General features: G+C 37.9%; 2 protein-coding genes across 2 annotated transcripts in view; one reads left to right on the forward strand and one right to left on the reverse strand.

Annotated features, from left to right (window-relative positions):
• Positions 1–3,007: 3,007 nt before the first annotated feature.
• Positions 3,008–10,349, reverse strand: Trmt5 (tRNA methyltransferase 5). The gene is made up of 5 exons (XM_048362081.1): positions 10,276–10,349; positions 8,250–8,905; positions 6,470–6,594; positions 4,589–5,240; positions 3,008–4,216 (listed from the first exon to the last, which is right to left on the reverse strand). The coding sequence occupies exons 1-5, from the start codon at positions 10,278–10,280 to the stop codon at positions 4,140–4,142; spliced, it is 1,515 nt and encodes a 504-aa protein (XP_048218038.1). The 5' UTR covers positions 10,281–10,349; the 3' UTR covers positions 3,008–4,139.
• A 40-nt stretch (positions 10,350–10,389) lies between these two features.
• Slc38a6 (solute carrier family 38 member 6) overlaps positions 10,390–20,090 on the forward strand; it is a 74,196-nt gene continuing 64,495 nt past the window's right edge. Inside the window, exons 1-3 of the mRNA XM_048362083.1 lie at positions 10,390–10,604; positions 12,224–12,354; positions 15,727–15,800. Of these exons, the coding sequence (XP_048218040.1) occupies positions 10,500–10,604; positions 12,224–12,354; positions 15,727–15,800 (310 nt within the window). The 5' untranslated portion in view covers positions 10,390–10,499. The remainder of the gene's footprint in view (positions 10,605–12,223; positions 12,355–15,726; positions 15,801–20,090) is intronic.

Consider the following 20,090-nt stretch of genomic DNA (forward strand, 5'->3'; position numbering starts at 1 on the left):
TTCATTTACACATAAGTACATTGAATATTACAACTCTATTCGAATTGGAAACTCCTTATTTGTAGTTAAATGTTTTGGAATTGAATTTTCTTTGAACTTGTACCAAAATCCCTCCTCCCCAATACTGAATTTTAGGAAATAGTAACTGCCAATTTGATGCAAAATCTTGTTTCTTTTTTATTTAATTTTTGATGGCATGCGAAATGTATAAAGTAGGATATTTTTATTTAAAAATCAGTTGTCTAAATGACTCTACCACAAAATGTTTATGCTAATGTTGCCTTATAATCTTAGTTGAATTCTTCAATACTATCAACCCTTCAGGACAAGCTAATTTCCAGAGTCATTCCAGAATAGTGGTTAAGGAGGGCTCTTGTTTAAAAAAAAAAAAAAAAAAAAACCCACAAAAAAACCTGTCTTAACTCTCAAGTTTAAAAAAAAAATCACAATCACACTTTATTCTTTTTTTATTAATTAAATTTTGTCGACAAGGTGTTGTGCAAAAGGGGTACAATTACATAAGGCAGTGAGTACATTTCTTGTGATATCTTACACCTTTTTCTTTTCCCTTCTCTAGACCAGGTAGGCATAAATACAATACCCAGTGTGCCAAAATCACATACAGTAACCATGTAGCGCACGCCAAAGGAAATTCACCTGGAACTTTAAATGTAACGTCAACAATAGAATCCTCCTGTGTTCTTCTCTTGGAGTTGTTTTTGCTTAACCTCATCTTATATGATCACATGCACACACAGCTGTTGAGTTATTGTGATCCACTGATAGGTCTATTCTAGACCTTTTTATGTTTAGTAGTTGTTTGGCTTTAGATACATAATGTAAGGTCACTGACCCAAACCTGTGGAAATACCATTTGAAAAGAAGGTTTTTGTTTCGCAGACCTGGTCTCTACTGCTCCCCCCCCACCCCCAACAGTCATATATCAAGGAAGGAGACCATGCCCCTTTGTTCTCTGTGGTCTAGGCTTGTGTTGCTCAACATTATTTGTTCAAATTCTGACCATTTCCCTGTGAATACCAATATTTTATCATTTATCATTTCTAGTCACTATGTAGTATTCCATTGTGTATAGGTACCACATTTTTTGGATCCATTCATCTGTAGAGGGGCATCTGCGTTGTTTCCATATTTTGGTTATTGTGAATTGTGTAGTGATAAATATGGATGTGCAGATGTCTTTATGATATTCTGAGACCTGTTGTTCAGGATGATGCCTAGGAGTGGTATGGCTGGGTCATAGGGTAGGTCTATGCTGAGCTTTTTGAGGAACCTCCATACTGTTCTCCAAAGTGGTTGTACTAATTTGCACTCCCACCAACGGTGGAGAAGGGTTCCTCTTTCCCCGCATCCCCTCCAGCATTTGTTGTTGGCTGAGTTCAGAGTATAGGCCATTCTAACTGGGGTGAGGTGGTATCTCAAGGTTGTTTTTATTTACATTTCCTTTACTGCCAGGGATGTTGAACATTTCCTCATATGTTTCTTTGCCATTTTTATCTCTTCTCCTGTGAAGTCTCTCTTTAGCTCCTTTGCCCATTTAATAATTGGTTTACTGGGTTTGGAGGGGGTTAGTTTTTTGAGTTCTCTGTAGATGACAGATATTAGGCCTTTGTCTGTTGCTGTGCTGGTGAAGATCTTTTCCCATATGGTTGGCTGTCTTTCTAGTTTGGTGGCTATGTCTTTAACACTTTCTTCTTAACTCAGCAAATAAAACCTTGGTGTGTGGCAAGTCAAGATATGAAACTTTAATTTATGACAAAATTCAAGTGATGAAAACATGAAATTTATCACTGGTGCTATTGGCTTGGCATTAACATGTGATTCAAATATTTCATAGGGTAAATAATATAGTGAATAGCTGTCAGCTTTTAAACTTCTTACACATTCACAAGCTTTTATAAGTTCATCCAACTAAGTCTTTTCCTGCTCTACAAATTTTTGTTTTTTTGGCTAGTCCTGGGGCTTGGACTCAGGGCCTGAGGACTGTCCCTGGTTTCTTCTTGCTCAAGGCTAGCACTTAGCCACTTGAGCCACAGCACCACTTCTGGCCATTTTCTGCATATGTAGTGCTGGGGAATTGAACCCAGGGCCTCATGTATGCGAGGCAAGCACTCTTGCCACTAGGCCATATCCCCAGCCCTTCTACAAAATTTTTAAAACAAAGATTAGTTATAATATATCTTAGCAAGTTCTACTTTAGGTTGTGCAAAACTGGTATTTTTTTAACTTTTAAATATAGTTTTTCTATTCATAGGTGCTAATTCTCAGTTGCTTCAAGCTTCATAGTAACACCTCAAACAAGAACTGAGCACTATTAGGAAAGAGTTATAGAACCACTCAGAATTATTAAACTTTTGTTGACTATTAATATTTCTCCAAATGTTCTTAGGTCTTGTTTCCAAAAACCCATCACCCTAAACACATTTATTTTCTCTGTACCTATGTCTTCAGATAGCTCACCATCAGTAAATGGCTTCCCTTGCTTGACTGAAAAATAGTCACTGGAGATTAAATTTTGGTTCTCATTCTCATCCTTTAGTTTATGAAGAAATCCTGCTTCGATAGCTTAAGCCTTTGAATTATTCTGACAGTTGCCTGCCCTGAAATAATTGTAACTAGTGCTTGGTCTGATCACATCAGTGTATACCCTATTATTATTATTTTAGCTTAGTTATAGATGCTTTGCCATTTAATTCAGTGACAAGAGAATTCACAACCCACGGTACCTTCAAGGAACAACACATTCAAAGTTCTTTCCTTGACATGAGTATGACCTCATAATAAAAAAGTAAAATGTGACTTGGTTATACATGGTTATACTTGGTTCAACATTTTGTTGAATTGTATTCATGTGACTATGTTTTGTAGTGTGCCAAATAATAACAGGTGAGAGTTGCATCTAGATCTAATCTGTGTTGTAAGTGTCAAAATCTGCTGTTGTCTTATGAGAGCAGCTGTGGACAATATGAAAGCAAACGAGCAAGGCATATATTCCAATAAAACTTCATGCACACCAAAATTCAAGAATAATACCAGTAGCCATTGAGCTCTAGCCAATAGGTGGTTGGTTGGCTTTTAAGTAGCTCTTTGGGAGTGGGAAGTGGGTGAGAATGAAGCAGTGGTAGGAGCTCTGTAATGGAAGCACTTGTCATACAATATTGAATATAACCTGTACAAAAGTTCTTAAGAATAGTCGTTATACCTGAATTTGAAGCTTAGAGAAGTCACACAGTGAATAAATGGTTGATCTTTGGTATTGCTGTATATTTTGTCTTTGTACCTCCCTGAGGAACAAAGTTTGTGATGCCAGTCCCTTTAGAGTTGTGCAGCCACTGGCTGGCTCAACCTGGTGATTTGCCTTACTAGGGGCATTTTCTCCACAGTCACAGTGATTGTAATGCAAACTTTAGTTAAAAATGGCTACACGAGTTCACTTTATATTTTCTGATTTCCAGGGCTGATAAGTAGTTTTAATATTTCTCTTGTCATACATCTTGATTCTGTGCTTGTTCCTTGTTAGGAATGGTTTGAAATCATGGTGATATTCAAGTATGAGTATGAAAAGGAAACTTTTGCCAACTTAACCTTGAAAGTGTTCTTTTTTTTCTTAACTACAATGCTTCTACCATAGAAATTTTAAAACACCTTCAAGTTACATACAGTTTTCAAGTCATAAAATGTTATTCTTTTCCAATCATTTGAAAATAAAAGAACATTCACAGGTCAAAGGACATACAAACAGTTGGTGGCCCAGATCTCCCCTATCAATGAATGTAGTTTGCCTATCCTTAACCTAAATTATTTATTTTTATTACTTTTACAGTGACAATTGATAGTATATTAATGCTTTCCTGGTGAGGCAACAAGAAACTACCTTATCTTCAAAAACTATATTCTCAGGAAAAAATAATGTTTAAGAACACTTATCTAATAAAAATTAGATATAATTTAAAGTAATTATGCAACTGTCTCAAAACAATACAAATGCATTTCTATTTAGTAGTAGACTTATGGCAGCTAATTGATGATGGCATGATAAAACAAATTCTATGAAATCATACAAATTGTATTTCTTTATATAAGTCTACTGGGGAGATGGAAAACATTCCAATTAAGTGTTTTCATGCTATTTGTGTTCCTTCTTCTGAAAAGGCATTATCTGTTCTCTTCCGTTTAGGATGTGGCTCTTCCTGATTCTCTGTAACAAATTGAGACTACATTAGAAGGAGGCAAGCACTCTTGCCACTAGGCCATGTCCCCAGTGCTTGAGACTACATTAGATAAGATAGTAAACACTAGAAATGAGTTTTAAGAAACAATGGAAGATTTTTAATCTAATCAATTCAGACATGAAAATAGCATTCTGGCAGATTTTAACCCATGTACCATACTAAAGTTTGGAGAAATAAGTCTAACTTGCTAAATTGCTATTGCAAGTGGTCATGAACCAAAACAACTGGTGTAATCCCTATCCACCCTCTCTTCCATGTAGATAAACAGGTAGATGAAAGTTGAGAAAAAGCTACATAGAAGTTCGGTAATTACATTTAATTCTCTATAAAGGACTTACCTAGATTTATGGTCTGGTTCTTGTAAAGTGTAGATGCAGGAATCTGAAAGGTGATACAGAGCATTTCCTTGTTGGGAGCCACATTTCTTACTAGGTGAACTGTACTGCATGTCTCTAGAGAGATGCCTAACACAGCTCCAGCTTGTCGACGAACATCCTCAGTAGGATTAACATCCTTGGAAAAGCTGTAACAGTGCACTATGGGAAGGAGCTCACTGCTGCACTGCTGTCCATCTAAAAGTGATTTGAAAGCACTTAGGAACTCTATAGCCTTTGCAGGCAGGTTCATGACAATGTGAACAGAGTGTTTTCTTTCTTTTGACTGTCCCAGCTGCTGTACTAACTCTTCTCTGACTGGTCCTTGGAGAAATTCTTTCCCATCCAAGTTGAAGACTTTTACTTTTTGGTCTACTTTATTTAATTTACAGTTGTGCAATAGCCACTTATGGGATTCAGGATTGAGATCATTGGCAAATACAGTGCAGTTTTTCTTTGCTGCTGGAATGGCAAAGGGCCCAACCCCTGCAAAAACATCAAATAAGACATCCCCAGGTTTAAGAAGTTCTGTGATACGGCTGTGTTCTGTAGAGAGACGAGGATTCCAGTAGACTTTTGAAAAATCAAATTCATAGATGTAGTTGTTTTCTCGAACCTGAAAAATGATTAATATGGTTGGGTCCTAAATTCACACTGGCTTACATGTGTATATATACATGTAAATTTACTATTATAAGAGCAAATAACTATGCATTGAAAGGCATTTTAATTAGAATCCTGGTGTTTATGCTATATCTGGGACCTGTTAATATCCTGCATTAGACATTTTCATGAGAAAAGTCAGTTCTTCAAAGCCAGTCACTCACAATTTCAATCCTAAAGGGCTATAAAGTCATTTCCAAATCACGAGGCATTTTTCAGAAAGGCCAATTGACTGGCTTACTTATACTCTTATAGCACCAGATGCATTAGGAAAAAAACCCTATAATTTGAACAATACACTGCAAATCCTGTCATGGTATGTTCCTAAGTTGTAGACAGCACTTCCACACAGCAAATTAGTTTTCCTCCTTATTTACACTCAGAAAGAGAGGCAGGATAGTTGTGTCAATAAATTTTAAGGTATTTTACTATGTCTTTAGATAGGTACTTTGTAGATTTCATGTCTATAAATTAGAGCCAGTATATAGGATGAATCATTGCCATATTTTGTTTATTTTGCAAAATTTGAGTTTTCACTGATAAACTAAGAAAGTGAAGCTAAGTCTTGGAGGAGAAAGGAATGAATTAAGACTTCGTAGCATTTCCTTTGAGTCTATCACAGACATGTTAGGAAAACTAAAATTATAGTAATGGATTATAACCTCAGTCATTGTCTTGTCTCTTATTTTATGGACAAAGAAACACCTGAAGATTCCTAAATTATATAAATCCAACAGAAATCTATTTTCTATCTCCTGTACTTTTAAGTCTAATTGCATACATTTTTCTCTTTCAAACCATATCAGATGCTTCTCCCCTTATTAAGGGTTCCAGAGTTGGAAATTTTCAGTTTCAACTGAAACATATCTCCAAATCTCACCTGGAAGGTTTAAATTCTTGAGAAGTATTTTACACGTACTGTTCTGCAACTTGCTTTCATCAGTTGTAAGTGGACAATCTATTTTGTGAAATACAGAACTAACAAATCTTCAATGAAGGACCGTTCTACTGTATCATTAAACCAGAATTAAGACTTGATCTGTCAGTATTATCCACCAGTAGTTACATACAAACTGTTCCCATTCATAACATGCATCTGTATTATATTTTTAATATTTTTCATCAACTGATTATAAGCACTTTCTCACATTCACCTTACTAGGAGGTAATAAAATACTCTACCTTGGTCATCATGTTCTCTTCTCCAGACAGTACTTCCATTTGGAAATTTCGGTATGTATTGTCAATATTATTGATTTTATTTACTGCTGAGGTGATTCCTGGATTTTTGTCAATCATAACTTGGCCTACAAGATGAAAATTCATAATAATTACTGCCTTCTGGTTGCAAAATAATACTGAAAATATCGAACAGAAATGAATCGTATTTTCTTTTGTAAATAAAAACTGTACTGAGTGCATGTAAAAAATTAAAAATTCTGTGTTATGTTAATGTCTGACAGTTTCCTGTAGTACTGGTAAAAAATTCTGGCACACACTTTTAAAGAAAACAATTTGAGGAGTTTGGCCTACTACTATTTTCCACATTTTTATTTAATCCCGAATGTACCTACACAGCAAGCAACAAGGCAGATGACAGGGAAGTGGCAAAGAATGAAAAGAGGGAGATGTAAAGACCCTGGCAACAAATGCTCTCAGAAAACACCAGCAGAAACAACTACCTCTCTCTGATGGCCTCTGACCAAATGTTTGCTTTACTGCGGGTTTGAAACAAATGCCTCCACTTTGGAAATGTATGTCAACAAAGCAGTTTTTCAAAGGAAGAAACATACAGTTATTTAGTCTTGTTTAAATAAAATGTTGACTTAAATTGTTCTTTTTGTCAAATGTTTATCATTAACAGAAAGCTACAATTAATAAAGTATATCAGAAATGGCATATTGATACCCTTCAACAAAAATATGGTTTTGTCAGTCCATCAAAAATTTATAAAAAAAATCTATATGCTATCTCATTTCATAAGGAAAGATGATATGCAATATAGCAAGAAATACACAATAATACAAATATGCTGAAAAACATTCAAATTGGTCTAAATTTTCTCTGATAATTGTGTATGAATATAAGACCGATAAACTAATCAGTCATTGCTCTTATACTGTTCTGAATTGGTTATGTAAATTCAGTTTTTATTTTAAATGGAGAATACAATTTTAAAAATAAAGCAATTCTGAAATTCAATAGTGAAGGCTTTAAAATGACTACTACTACTATATGAAGTTTTTAAGTCTGTGCCTTTATGAATCAGGTTAAAAGATAGAAATGCCAAAGACATGTCTGAGTTAAGGTAAAGAATGACTTACAAGAAGGCATTTGCAGTCTCAATAAATATATCACCATTAGGTATTAACAGTTCCTTTCATCAGTAAAAACAAAGGTAATGCTTAACAGCCCTATCCATGCAAAATACCTGGTAATACATTTTCTCATTCCCTGAATTATTTTCAGCTAATTGCATTTTGATTAGTTTTCTACTTCTTTCTTATCCAAAAGAAATAAAGGCCTCGGGATTAAGCCTGGAGCTACAGAGATAGGACATTAATAACATTGTTTCTAAAAGCCTAGGACACTTAAAAAATAAAAAAAAAGGCGGCCCCCAATATATACAAGAGGCTTACTTGAAAGTGCAATTAAATAGCATTTTCTTAAACTATAAAACATCTGTACTTATGAAAGCTAGTATTGAACATAGTTCCAAAGCCTAATCATGTGTACCAAAAAATTCTGTTTAATGCAAAAGGTTTTTTTCCTTTGGATTTTTTTTTTTTTTTAGTATATAGCTTGGACCAAAGCTATGATTCTGGAATGTTCCCAAAATGGCCCTCAAATGAGGATATGTGACTCAACATTCAGCTTTTGTAACCTAGCATTTAAACGTTGAGATTGGAATTTGTCAAAAGCTTTCTAGTACATGAAGATTACTATACTATATTATACCTACCAATTAAATGCTTGAATGGTAGCTGATGATCTCGAAGATTTAGGTGTGCAATATGTCCAACTCTGCTAAATCCTGAGGTCACATCTTGACCTTCAGGAAGCACAGCTCTCAAGATTTCTTCTGACTTAAAATTTTCATAAGTTAGTTCCAAAGTATATTTAGATAGCTGTGGATTGACATTAAGTTGATTTAAAATACTAAGTTCCGCTTCCTCAAAGGACTCATGAGTAAACATTTTATAGGGATCCAACATAATTAGTCTACTTTCTTCATCTTCTGGGTCTTCAATCACACGCTTCATGCCGGGGCGCTGCAATGCTGCTCTTTTCAAGGATCGCATCAATCTGTTGACTATTTCTTTCTTCGCTTTAAGCACTGGGATGGTGACTGTTTTTTTAAAAGCTGTTCTATCAAGTTTTGTCATTCCTCGAACACCAGGGGGTGGTGAAAATAATTCAGGCTCTCTCTTATTTGTTTGTATTTCTGGCATGATTGAGAATCCTTTTCTTTGACTTAACAAGAAAATACCAGGTACTTCCCTAATCTTCTGTGCCAGTGTTGTTGGTGAGAACAGAATCAAAGATTCTGCTCCAGTTAGATTACAGCTTTCCACTCTTAGAAGTCTTCTGAAGAACCCAAATGGCCTCCATACAATACTTAAAAACAAACAAAAAAAGCATTTGTTTAAAAAATAAGCTACGAATGAACACATTTACAACATAAGGAAAAATAAAAAGCTAATTGCTCCAAATCTCTTAAATTTGATAAGTAGAACTTTTAACGATATGGAAGAAGCACACTATCTTCCAGAATATCTTTTATTACGAGTAGATAACAGATATGCACATTTAAACCACCTGCTGCTTGAACAGTGGGGCTAGTATTCCAACAGTCTCTCTATACTTAATGAATTCTGGGTCCACAAATCCCTACAGAATGCATTTGGGACTGGAGTTGGGTTAAAGGGTCATCTCTAAATGAAAGTATATGCAAGGGGCTGGGGATATGGCTTAGTGGCAAGAGTGCCTGCCTCATATACATGAGGCCCTGGGTTCGATTCCCCAGCACACCACATATACAGAAAATGGCCAGAAGTGGCGCTGTGGCTCAAGAGGCAGAGTGCTAGCCTTGAGCAAAAAGCCAGGGACAGTGCTCAGGCCCTGAGTCCAAGCCCCAGGACTGCCCCCCCAAAAAAAAACAACAACAAAAAAGAAAGTATATGCAAGAAATTACCAGTGACAACGTTGATAGTTTGCTTCTGGTTGCTTATTTTATCAGATGTGACCCATTTTGGGAGGTGTGTAGTATTTTGCCCTTGTTTTTGTAAATGAGCTTCGTAAGAGAACTCAGAAATATGTTAACTCACCCAAAGGTCCAAAACTCAGATTGATGTCAGTACTTCTGTTTTGTAATGCAGCTTATTGCTAGGCTGTTTGTGTTGGGTGCTTTACTGCCTCGAGTCCACTACAGGCTTCCGAACTGAGAATAACTTGGCTGAGCGGTTTTTACACTTGCCGATTACTCAGTTTCTCTCCTAAAATACTGCAGTAATTGTGAAGGGGAAAGGGCATTCCCCTAGAATCTAAGTCAAACTTCATTCTAAGAGTTCAAATGGCATCTAGCACTCAAATCAGCTGGCTGACTCCCAAAGGTTCGGAGTCTCTGTTCCCCGTTGTAGCTAAGGGCTTCCTCTCTCTTCCCCGCTCCCAGGGTGCTGGTGATGGGACCCACGCGTGCTAGGTGCGCGTCCTCATCACTGAACTGCACCCCAGTCCTCAAGAGTTTGGAAGCAGAGTCCTCACTACCCAGTCCTGGGACCTAACTAAGCTCAACCCCCAGGGGGTAGGCGATCTCGTGGCATTTCCGCGCTTAGGCGGCGTGAGGCGGAGAAGCCTTGAGAAGACCTGGCATCATCCCCGGGCACCAAGAACACTGCGACCGCGCCTTTCTAGTGTCCACCCCTCCTCCGAGCGCCTTTCTAGTGTCCACCCCTCCTCCGAGCTAGTTTGGTGACCAGACCTCTCACCTCATGCTCCAGGCCCGACTGGGAACCGGGTTTCAGGTGGGTGGGAAGGGCCTCGATGACGCCATCACTGTTCGCCGCCGCGAAATGGGGCTCGCGTCATCAGACCGCGTCCACACGTCCCGGAAGGGTTGGGCCTGTAACTCCGCCTCTGGCTCGACTAATCTCGGGGGCGTAGGGCAGGGTCAAGGTTCACAGATGGACCTGGTGGTCGGCCGAGGAGCTACATGGCAGCGTCCTGGGGAAGCACCAATGCAGAGCCGGGATGGTCTCTCTCTGCTCAGCTACCTGAAACGGCGGCGTCGGAAGAGTTGAGCCCGTTGCTAGGCAACGTAAGTGGGCTCTTTTGGCGTGCGGGCGCCGACCTCCTCCAACTCCTACTCAGGGCCTGCGGAAAAAGCCCGGGACTTTAGGAAGATGGCTCCGGGACGGGGGTAGAAACAGGAGCCTGACCCCTGGTATGGGGTCCATAGGCAGCAGCCGGCCCTCAGGCGGCCCGTGGAGTTGGGGATGTGACAGCAGCCCCATACACTCGGTGGAGAAGCATTGAGGGGAGGGTGCCGGCAGGACCCTAGATGGTGAAGCCCCTCTAGCGTTTTGTGACTCAACACTCTTCCTAAGTAGTTTGTCACCTTCCAGTTCCTTTCACGGGTGTTGAACGGTCTTTGCAAGATTTTTTTTTTCTCGACTTAGTCGTGGGAGGTGGGTATATATTTACTTCTTAGTACGGAGAACCCTAAGGAGTGAAGAGGCCTGGTAATGATCACGAAGTACTTCCCAGAGCTGAAGCCATTGCTGGGGCCGCCGAGTTGCTCAAGGCTTCCAGGGCTTCGCACTGGCCAGGCAAGGCTTTACCACTGAGCTGCACTCCCAGTCCCGGCACTCTACTTTTAACTGGAATCTTTGAACTATTTAACAGCCGATGGGTTTGCTCCCAAGTGCTATTTTTTTTTTTTTTTTTTTTGCCAGTCCTGGGCCTTAGACTCCGGGCCTGAGCGCTGTCCCTGGCTTCTTTTTGCTCAAGGCTAGCACTCTGCCACTTGAGTCACAGCACCACTTCTGGCCATTTTCTATATATGTGGTGCTGGGGAATTGAACCCAGGGCCTCATGTATACGGGGCAAGCACTCTTGCCACTAGGCCATATCCCCAGCCCCCCCCAAGTGCTATTTTTGGGAGAGGGTGTTTTCAGAGTTAAACTTGTCAGAGTAATGTATATATTACTTCTATTTATTGCCACGGAGAGGTCTTCTTGACTATCCTTTCAGTTAAGCGGACTAAATTCATCAAGTATATAAATAAAGATTAGTTCTTGGGGGGCTGGGACTATGACCTAGCTGGTAGAGTACTTGCCTCGTGTACATGAAGCCCTGGGTTCGATTCCTCAGCACCACATATATAGATAGAAAAAGCCAGAAATGGTACGGTGGCTCAATTGGTACAGTGCTAGCCTTGACCAAAAAGAAGCCAGGGACAGTGCTCAGGCCCTGAGTCCAAGCCCCAGGACTGGCAACAACAACAACAAAAAAAGATTAGGTTTTTTTGTTGTGTGTGTGTGTCTTTAATTGGGGAAGAACAGCTGTAGACAGTTCCACGCTGACTCAGGGATTGTTCAGGAATCACATGAGCTGAGGCTTGTCCTTTTTCTTATTCCCCGCCCAATTCCTAGCCTGTCTTCACTTCTTAAAGTCACAAGATAGGTCAGGGCTCTTCCTGAAGTCTACAGGGCACCTGTACTGTTAGAGATGGATTTTCTGGAAAAGTTGCTTCCTGGATCTGCCCTAATAGGTGGAAAGAAAAGGCAAGAAAACCAGCTCTGGTTAAGCAACTAGTGTATAACACAAAGCCTGGTGGTTTGCAAGAGATACAAGACCTCATCTTTCAGTAATTTCACAATAAATTTGATCTTCACTGTTCAAATGCTTAACACTATTAAATTTATGTGTTTCTAGGAACTTCGCAGACAGGGATCCCCAGGAGTTTCATTTGGCTTCTCAGTCTTTAATTTGATGAATGCCATCATGGGAACTGGCATTCTTGGCTTGGCTTATGTGATGGCAAACACTGGTATCCTTGGATTTAGGTGAGTGAGGTTTGCCCCCCCCCCCCACATTTTGTTGTCCTCCCCTCCCCTCCATTTTAGTTATATATTAAGAAATAAAAAGATTCCAGGAGCTACTATTTTGCATTTTTAAAATTAAATTATTTGAGGATTTGCTACTATTTTGGCTACTTTGTAGGTTATATACCCTTTAATAAGGAAGATATGTTCTGAGAAATCTTTCCTTAGGCAAATTCATTATTGTGCAGACATTATAGAGTATACTTAAAACCAGACCATATAACCTACGGAACACCTAGGCTGTATGGTTAGCCTGTTGCTCCTAGGCTACTGTTACTGTAGGCAATTATAATACAGTGGTATTTGTATATCTAAACATTTAAATAAAGAAAAGTCATATAGTGAAACTATGGTATGAAAAATAAAATGAGATATGCCTTTGGACACTTAACAAGAATGGAGCTTGCTTATATGCAGGACTAGAAGTTGGGTGAAGCAGTGAGTGATGAATGATCGGGAAGGACAAAGACATTTACTGTGCACTACTATACACTTCATTAACACTGTACAATGAGGCTACACTACATTTGTAAGGAACAGTTTTCTCTCTTCAGTAATAAGTTATCCTTAGCTTTCTGTAACCTTTTCACTTTGTAAAGTTGTAAGTTTTTGAAAGTTTGTGACCATTGTTTCAATGCTTAGCTTAAAAAAATTACACAAATAAAATTTACTATATATCCTTGTTTACCAAGTTTTTTTCAGTTAAAATTTTACTTTCATGTTTTGCTTTTATAGCTTTGTTAAAAACGAAGACAAATACATACAGACTAAAGATCACATGTATTCCATGTCCACATGTTGTCCCACTGGAGGTCCTCAGGGACAACAATATGTGAAACAGTCATCTCCTGTGAGCACAGAACACCTCTTCAAGGACTTGTCTGGGGATGATAAACATTTAAGAAGTTTTTGATAAGTACAAGTAGTAAACTTTCATATAACAAAAATATAGTACAGAAAGCACCCATAGTCATTTACCATCCTTGTCAAGAACTATGTACTACACCTGATGGCGATACACTTGCGGCTAGCAGCACAGTAGGTTTGTATACATTAGGATCACCACTAACACAGAAGAGCAATGGTGTTAGGACAGCTATGATATCTCAGTAATAGCAATTTACCAGCTCTCTTATGAATTTTTGTACTTAAAATTCATCAACCAAAACATTGATAAGCAATGCACAATTATAGTTTTTCTCAATCTAAAAGTGTGGTGAATTTTTAAAAACAGAACTTGTTCTAAACTGACTTACAGCTTTTAAGAAGTGGCTTATTGGGCTGGGGATATAGCCTAGTGGCAAGAGTGCCTGCCTCGGATACACGAGGCCCTAGGTTCGATTCCCCAGCACCACATATACAGAAAACGGCCAGAAGCGGCGCTGTGGCTCAAGTGGCAGAGTGCTAGCCTTGAGTGGGAAGTAGCCAGGGACAGTGCTCAGGCCCTGAGTCCAAGCCCCAGGACTGGCCAAAAAAAAAAAAAAAAAAAAAAAAAAAAAAAAAGAAGTGGCTTATTGAATCTATTCATATCTGTCAAGTTGGCCAGATTGAATAAAAATTGGTCAGCCATGCAATTTCCTTATGAGTAGCCATTTTATTTAGTGGGAGTAAAGCACATAATCTTTTTATTCCTGTCTTATCTCCTCTTAAGTGGTTTTTCTGGGGCCAGGCTTATTATCTATACTCGTTCCTGCTCTTCTTTCAAGAATTGGCTCATAGGCCAGCTAGTCCAAAACGAAAGACTGTCCTGGTTTTTCTTTGTTCCATGGGTATGTTTTATATATTTATTGTTATTACAATTTGTTATAATGATTTATTTGCCATTTAGCTCCCATTAACATTAGATTCTTTAGAATTGAACCTTATTCTTAGCATGTAGCACTATGGTGGATAAAAGGAACAAAATTTATTCCTGCCAGTAAAATCTGATTTATTTTACTATAAAATTTAAAATGCAGAGCCTTATTTAGTTTTTTTTAAATTTCTGGGTAAATAAGATTTCAAGTAATCTAACTTGATCTTATTATGAGATATATTCACAACTATATGTGATACCTAAGGCAAGTCCTAATCAGAGGACTTAGTTTTGGTTTTCTTTGAAAAATATGTCATGTTTCATGTATGGTTCATGTTGTATTTACTAGAGTCTTACATGAAGTTACATGCCATTGAATGTGGACCCAGTGAATAAAATCAAGTGAACTTTTGGTGATGCTAAACTTTTACTGTGTGAAGTCTCTGATGTCAATTTAATGACTGCTACTTGCTACTTACTTAAATAGTATTAAGTGGATACAAAGATAGAATTTCTTTCATATTGGGCAGTCCACTGGAGGCAACTAGGTACCTAGAAGCTTTTTACTCCTAGTATCTTCTTGAGATCAAGTAGGGCAGTATCCATTTTGCTTCTTTTCAGTATGTTGCCAAGACCTCATTACATTGCAATGTCTTCAGATTGTGTCATTGGAAGTGTGTTAGCTGCCTTGTTTTGGTTTGGTGTGGAAAGTGTTGAGTGGATGCTAGGAAATACAGTTTTAATTAGTGATGGGAGTGGATAAGGTTAAAAAAAAAAAAAAAAAGACCCCCGCTGGCACTGCATCTGGGCACTGCAGCCAGACACTGTACCCAGTTGCTCAGGAGCTTGAGATCTGATGATCAAGGCTCGAAGGTAGCCTGGGCAGGATGTCTGTAAGAATCTTATCTCCAATAAACTACTCAGAAAAATCTGCAGGTGGAGCTGTGGCTCAAAGTGGTAGAGCACTAGTGTTGAGTAAGAGAACTCAGGGACGGTGACCAGGCCCTGAGTTCAAGCCCCATGACACAAAAAAAGAAAGGTCCACCTCAGTGGAATGGAAGTGAAGGCAAGAAAAACAGGCAAAAAGGCCAGTGGTATTCATAACTAAACTTCTGTTTAGACATAGAATAGGAAAAAAAATAATAAAGGGAAATATTATGACCATTCTGTTGCTAAACCAGCAGTCAGCAGATAGGAATGCAAAATAAGGAAATTTGTTTTTTAAATAAACTTAGTTTCCCCCTCATTTCTTTTTAAGTGTTGTATTTAAATAAAGTTTAGTAAATAAAAAGCAGAAAACACTACGTTTCTTTAATGACTGTAATTCTACTCAGAGTTAGTTCCTATGGTCATCATGAAGAAATTTGTTTATATGATAAGATGCCATAAGAGAAAGAAACTTTTGAGAAGATTTGACCAAATGTTAATTTTTCTTTCGTTCGTAGAGTTTGAACTCAAGGCCTTGCAATTGGTAGGCAGGTGGCTCTACCATATGAACTGTATTCACAGCCCTTGACCACGTTCTTTTTTTGTTTTAGTTTCTTGCTGCTGATGGTTGCTTTCCTGGCTTCTTATTCAGTCCATCTCCTGCTTAGCATGTGTATTCAGACAGGTGAGTAAAAATAGTGTACTATTTCATTTGGTGAAACGATCCCTTGAGTTTGTACTTGCATATAGGATTAGATATCTTTAATTGCCAGGGCTACTGTGCTGCTCAGTGATAGAGTGTATTTAACATGAATGAAGCCATGATTTCAACCACCAACACCACAAAACTCCTGCAAAATACACATTCAAAATTAATTTCCAGTGGACATACAAATACTATCATTTCAAGGTTTAAATGAAAAATATCTCAAAAGGCCAAAATATTTAGACCCCATCTAGTGAGGGAATATCCAGAGAGGCTAAGAAGTGGAAACTGGCATTTTTACCTGTCTTTCTTCACAAAACACAGCATAGTTATATGTGTTAGAAGAGATGAAGGAGACACTCAGAAGCTATTTAAAGGATCTGAACTTTGTTTCTGAGGAACCAGTTAACAGACATTCCTTCTGATTGTATTTCTTCTGGGTGATCATTTCCTTAAGGAGGATGCCTCCCAGATCTATTGCCTATATTGTGCTTGTTTATCTGTGAGACAGAGGCTGGAACTTCAGAAAGCAAGGCCACAAAGCTGCAGATTTGTTTAGATATGTTCAATACTTTTACTTGAAAGTCTAGAAATGGTAGTTTTTCGTTAGTGACAGAAGTTGGTGCAGTTAATTCAATATATCTGTGTATATTTTTTTTCCATTTGGACGTTTACTATGAGTTAAGTTCTTTTAAGTTGCAATAAATAAAAGTATATGGATAACAATACCTTATGCAAGGTTTTTCTTTTGGCATTACCCAACATTCTCTCTATTGATTCTGTCTTTTTACTTTTCTAGTCTCTCTTTTGAATTAGGTCTGTTTTGATGCCAGATCAGAGTTAAATACCTATATAGATGAGTTGCTTTGTCTGGTCTAATGGCTTTCAGACTTTTAGAAACAAAATAAATACACAAAATAGATTTTCTTAAAAATAATATTGGGCTGGGAGATTGGCTGGTGTGGTAGAGTACCTGCCTGACAGGTGCAAGGCTCCTGAGTCCACACCCCAGAACTGCCAAAAACAGACAAACAAAAAACAATCATTAACATTTTTCTGGAATGAAACTACAAAGAAACCTTAAGGTAATTTTTGAAAATTTCAGAAGTGATTTCTAAAACAACTGCTCTGATTGTTTTCCTAAAATTTGTCTGTGTATTAAAAACACCTGTTATCTTCTGTTTATAAACATGATTTGATAAGTGGTCCAGGTGATCCTTACGCAAAACCAATTTAGGCTGCATTGTTCATAGCTGCAGCTTATGCATAGTCTAGCCATCCATACTACAAATGCTCACCATTGTTCTTGGTGAATGTCTTAAATATGAAAGTGCTAAAGGAAAGGTGTAAAGTAAGAAATTACTCACAATAGCTTCCTGAATTCAGGACTAATACGTGCAGATAACAGTCCTTACAAATAATGCTGAAACCTGACTGGATTGTTAATTTTGAACTTTTGTTTGTATAAAAAATTTATTTAGCTAGGGCTGGGGATATGGCCTAGTGACAAGAGTGTTTGCCTTGTATACATGAGGCCCTGGGTTCAATTCCCCAGCACCACATATACAGAAAATGGCCAGAAGTGGCGCTGTGGCTCAAGTGGCAGAGTGCTAGCCTTGAGCAAAAAGAAGCCAGGGACAGTGTTCAGGCGCTGAGTCCAAGCCCCAGGACTGCCCCCCCCCAAAAAAAAATTTTTTTTTATTTAGCTAGCTTTCCCAACATTAGAGTAGGTTCTTTCAACAAGTTCTGTTTAAAGTGAGACTTTAATTCTGTTAAAGATTAAGATTTTAGTAACCTGTGTGGCAATTTTATCTTCCCTAACAGAAATGTGTTGTTAATTTCCATTGTTTAGGAATTGTATTCAATTTGTAAAAATTCCTAAATAATGCTAATGTCCTTCCTTCAGATCATCTGTATTTAACTTTAAGATTCTGATCCAGTCTATTGTTCTTTTCTGTAATCTGAGCATATACTGTGAAAACAGCATTTGTTTCTCCTTTTTTTCCTTTTCTTTGATTTTTCTAGCTTACTTGGGTCCATGAACTAACTTCTTCATGCATACTGATGTATCTGTCTTCTGCTGATTGAGTTCCTTCAGTCATTGTAAAGTTATCTATGGAGGTAGGCCTTTAATTTTTTCCCCCAATATGTTTGCAGGAATAATGTATAGTTATCATAAAGGAGTACACTGTTCAGTTTAGATTCATTGGTTAGAGAAATAGTTATTACAAATCTTTACAATGTAATTTCTTTGTTACTTTGAAAGTATAAGGTGAAAAAGCAAAGAAGTTTCTTCACATGAAGTTCTCCTGTATCAGATACTACGTAGGATTAAGGTCTGTTGGTGCTTTTCTTGAGAGCTGAGGTGTTACGCAAGGTAGCTGTTCTCTCTAGCCGTAGTTTGCCATCTTTAAAATGGCCACGAGAACTTTCTCCTCCTGGGATTGTTATGAGACTAAAATTTAACAATGTGTGCAAGATGGGAAGTACTTGAAAAACAACCAGTTCTATTACCATGTTCACCAAGACAAATCTCTAAGGATTGCCACAAGTGGTATTTCAGTCTCAGGACAGCTGGCTCAGTTCAGTGCTATTGTGTGGGGAGCATATCATGCTCTAGGATTAAAGCCACAGCTACTCTCTTCTGGACTGCACATTACTATCAGCAGAGGGAATCTAGAACTCTGCATGCTCTTGCCCAAACCCCTATTCCCTAGCCCCTGATCTTTAATACTTAATAAATTATTACCCGTGTGTCCCAAGGCCATTTACATTAATAAATAATATTTATCTTAATTTTGTCAGTCACTTTAAGAATCCGTCCTTCATTGTCCAGACTCATCCCTATGGCTGTCATCTCTTTTCTGATTTCAGTCTTCCACTGTCCTTGACTCTGAAACCTGTGTACTGTATTCTCTGGAGTTCACAAACATCAAGATCTCCATGTCCTTAATTCCCTTTATACAGCCTAAACATTCCCATAGCTTTTTGTCCTAAGGAAACCTAAGCCCCTTTAAAGATAACATTTACTTTTTACTTTGTCATATAGTGTGGTGTTATTTCAGGAAGATATCATTATATGAATATTAAAGATTAGGAAACTGAGTCACTAAAAGATTATTTTAAAGTTGAACAACTAATTGGTTAGTTAGAGCTGATATTTGAATGTGACAGCCTTATGCCTTATGACCTGAATCTACATTTGTATACAATGAGCTGCTATTTCCCCTCCAATATAGAAATGTGGTACCTTTTCCTCTGTAGAAGGTAAATCAGAAAGATTCTGGATTTATAGATATAGTTAGGGTAAGGTCATCATAATGAAAACAAGTAAAAGTCTACAAACTGAAGGAATGTCTTAGCTAGTAGGAGTTCGGGTTTTGAGAATACTGACAACCAAGACTTCTACTCTCATTCACATGTGGAATCTTTAAAAATCTAATATAAAAACAAGAATGCAGTATTTACAGGGACATGGAGGAATAAGGAAGGAATGTGAAGTTTTTGATGAAAGGGTACAAAGTTATATGTGACAAACAAGTCTGCAGATTTAATAAATAGCATGGTGATTATAGTCAATATTGTTTACTGGAAATTTGCTAAGGGAGAGAAATGAAATGAAAAAAAAGGTATCTGCGAGAGGATGGATATATTAATTTCCTTCGCTGCCAAAGTAGTTTCATTATGTATATTAAGACATCAAATACTTTAAATACATACAAAAAACTATGTGGTTCTAATGATATAATATCCTTGTAAAGGAGAAACTGGAGGTGGTAAAAAACTCAGTGGTTATAGGGGTTAGGAGGGAAGGATGGATGGATAACAGAGCACAGAAGATTTCCAGGACAGAGCAGTGACTGTGTGCTATAATGGAAGTTCACATTGGTTAAGACCCACAGAATGTATAGTACCAAAAGAGAACTGTGATGTAAATAATGAACTTGGTGTAGTGCTGACATGTCAGATTAGATTAATTGGTTCTGACAAATGTCTATTCTAGTATAAGATCGTAATGATGTAATCGGGCAGGAGATATGGGAACTTTGATCACTTTTATTGAGAAACTCAGCTGCTCTGAAGATGCAAATGAAGAAAACACAAAGCCAGTGTCTGTGTGTGGGGGGGGGCGGGGGGGAATCAGAAGAAAAGAGAAAACATAATTCAGAGACCACATAAGAACTTTAAATATGATTTATGTGTGAAATACCGTGATAAAACCCTTTGGTACAGTTAATATACACCAAAATAATTGATCAGACAGTTAAA

The sequence above is a fragment of the Perognathus longimembris genome, chromosome 14 (assembly GCF_023159225.1).
Source record: "Perognathus longimembris pacificus isolate PPM17 chromosome 14, ASM2315922v1, whole genome shotgun sequence".
NCBI classification, from domain to species: Eukaryota; Metazoa; Chordata; class Mammalia; order Rodentia; family Heteromyidae; genus Perognathus; species Perognathus longimembris.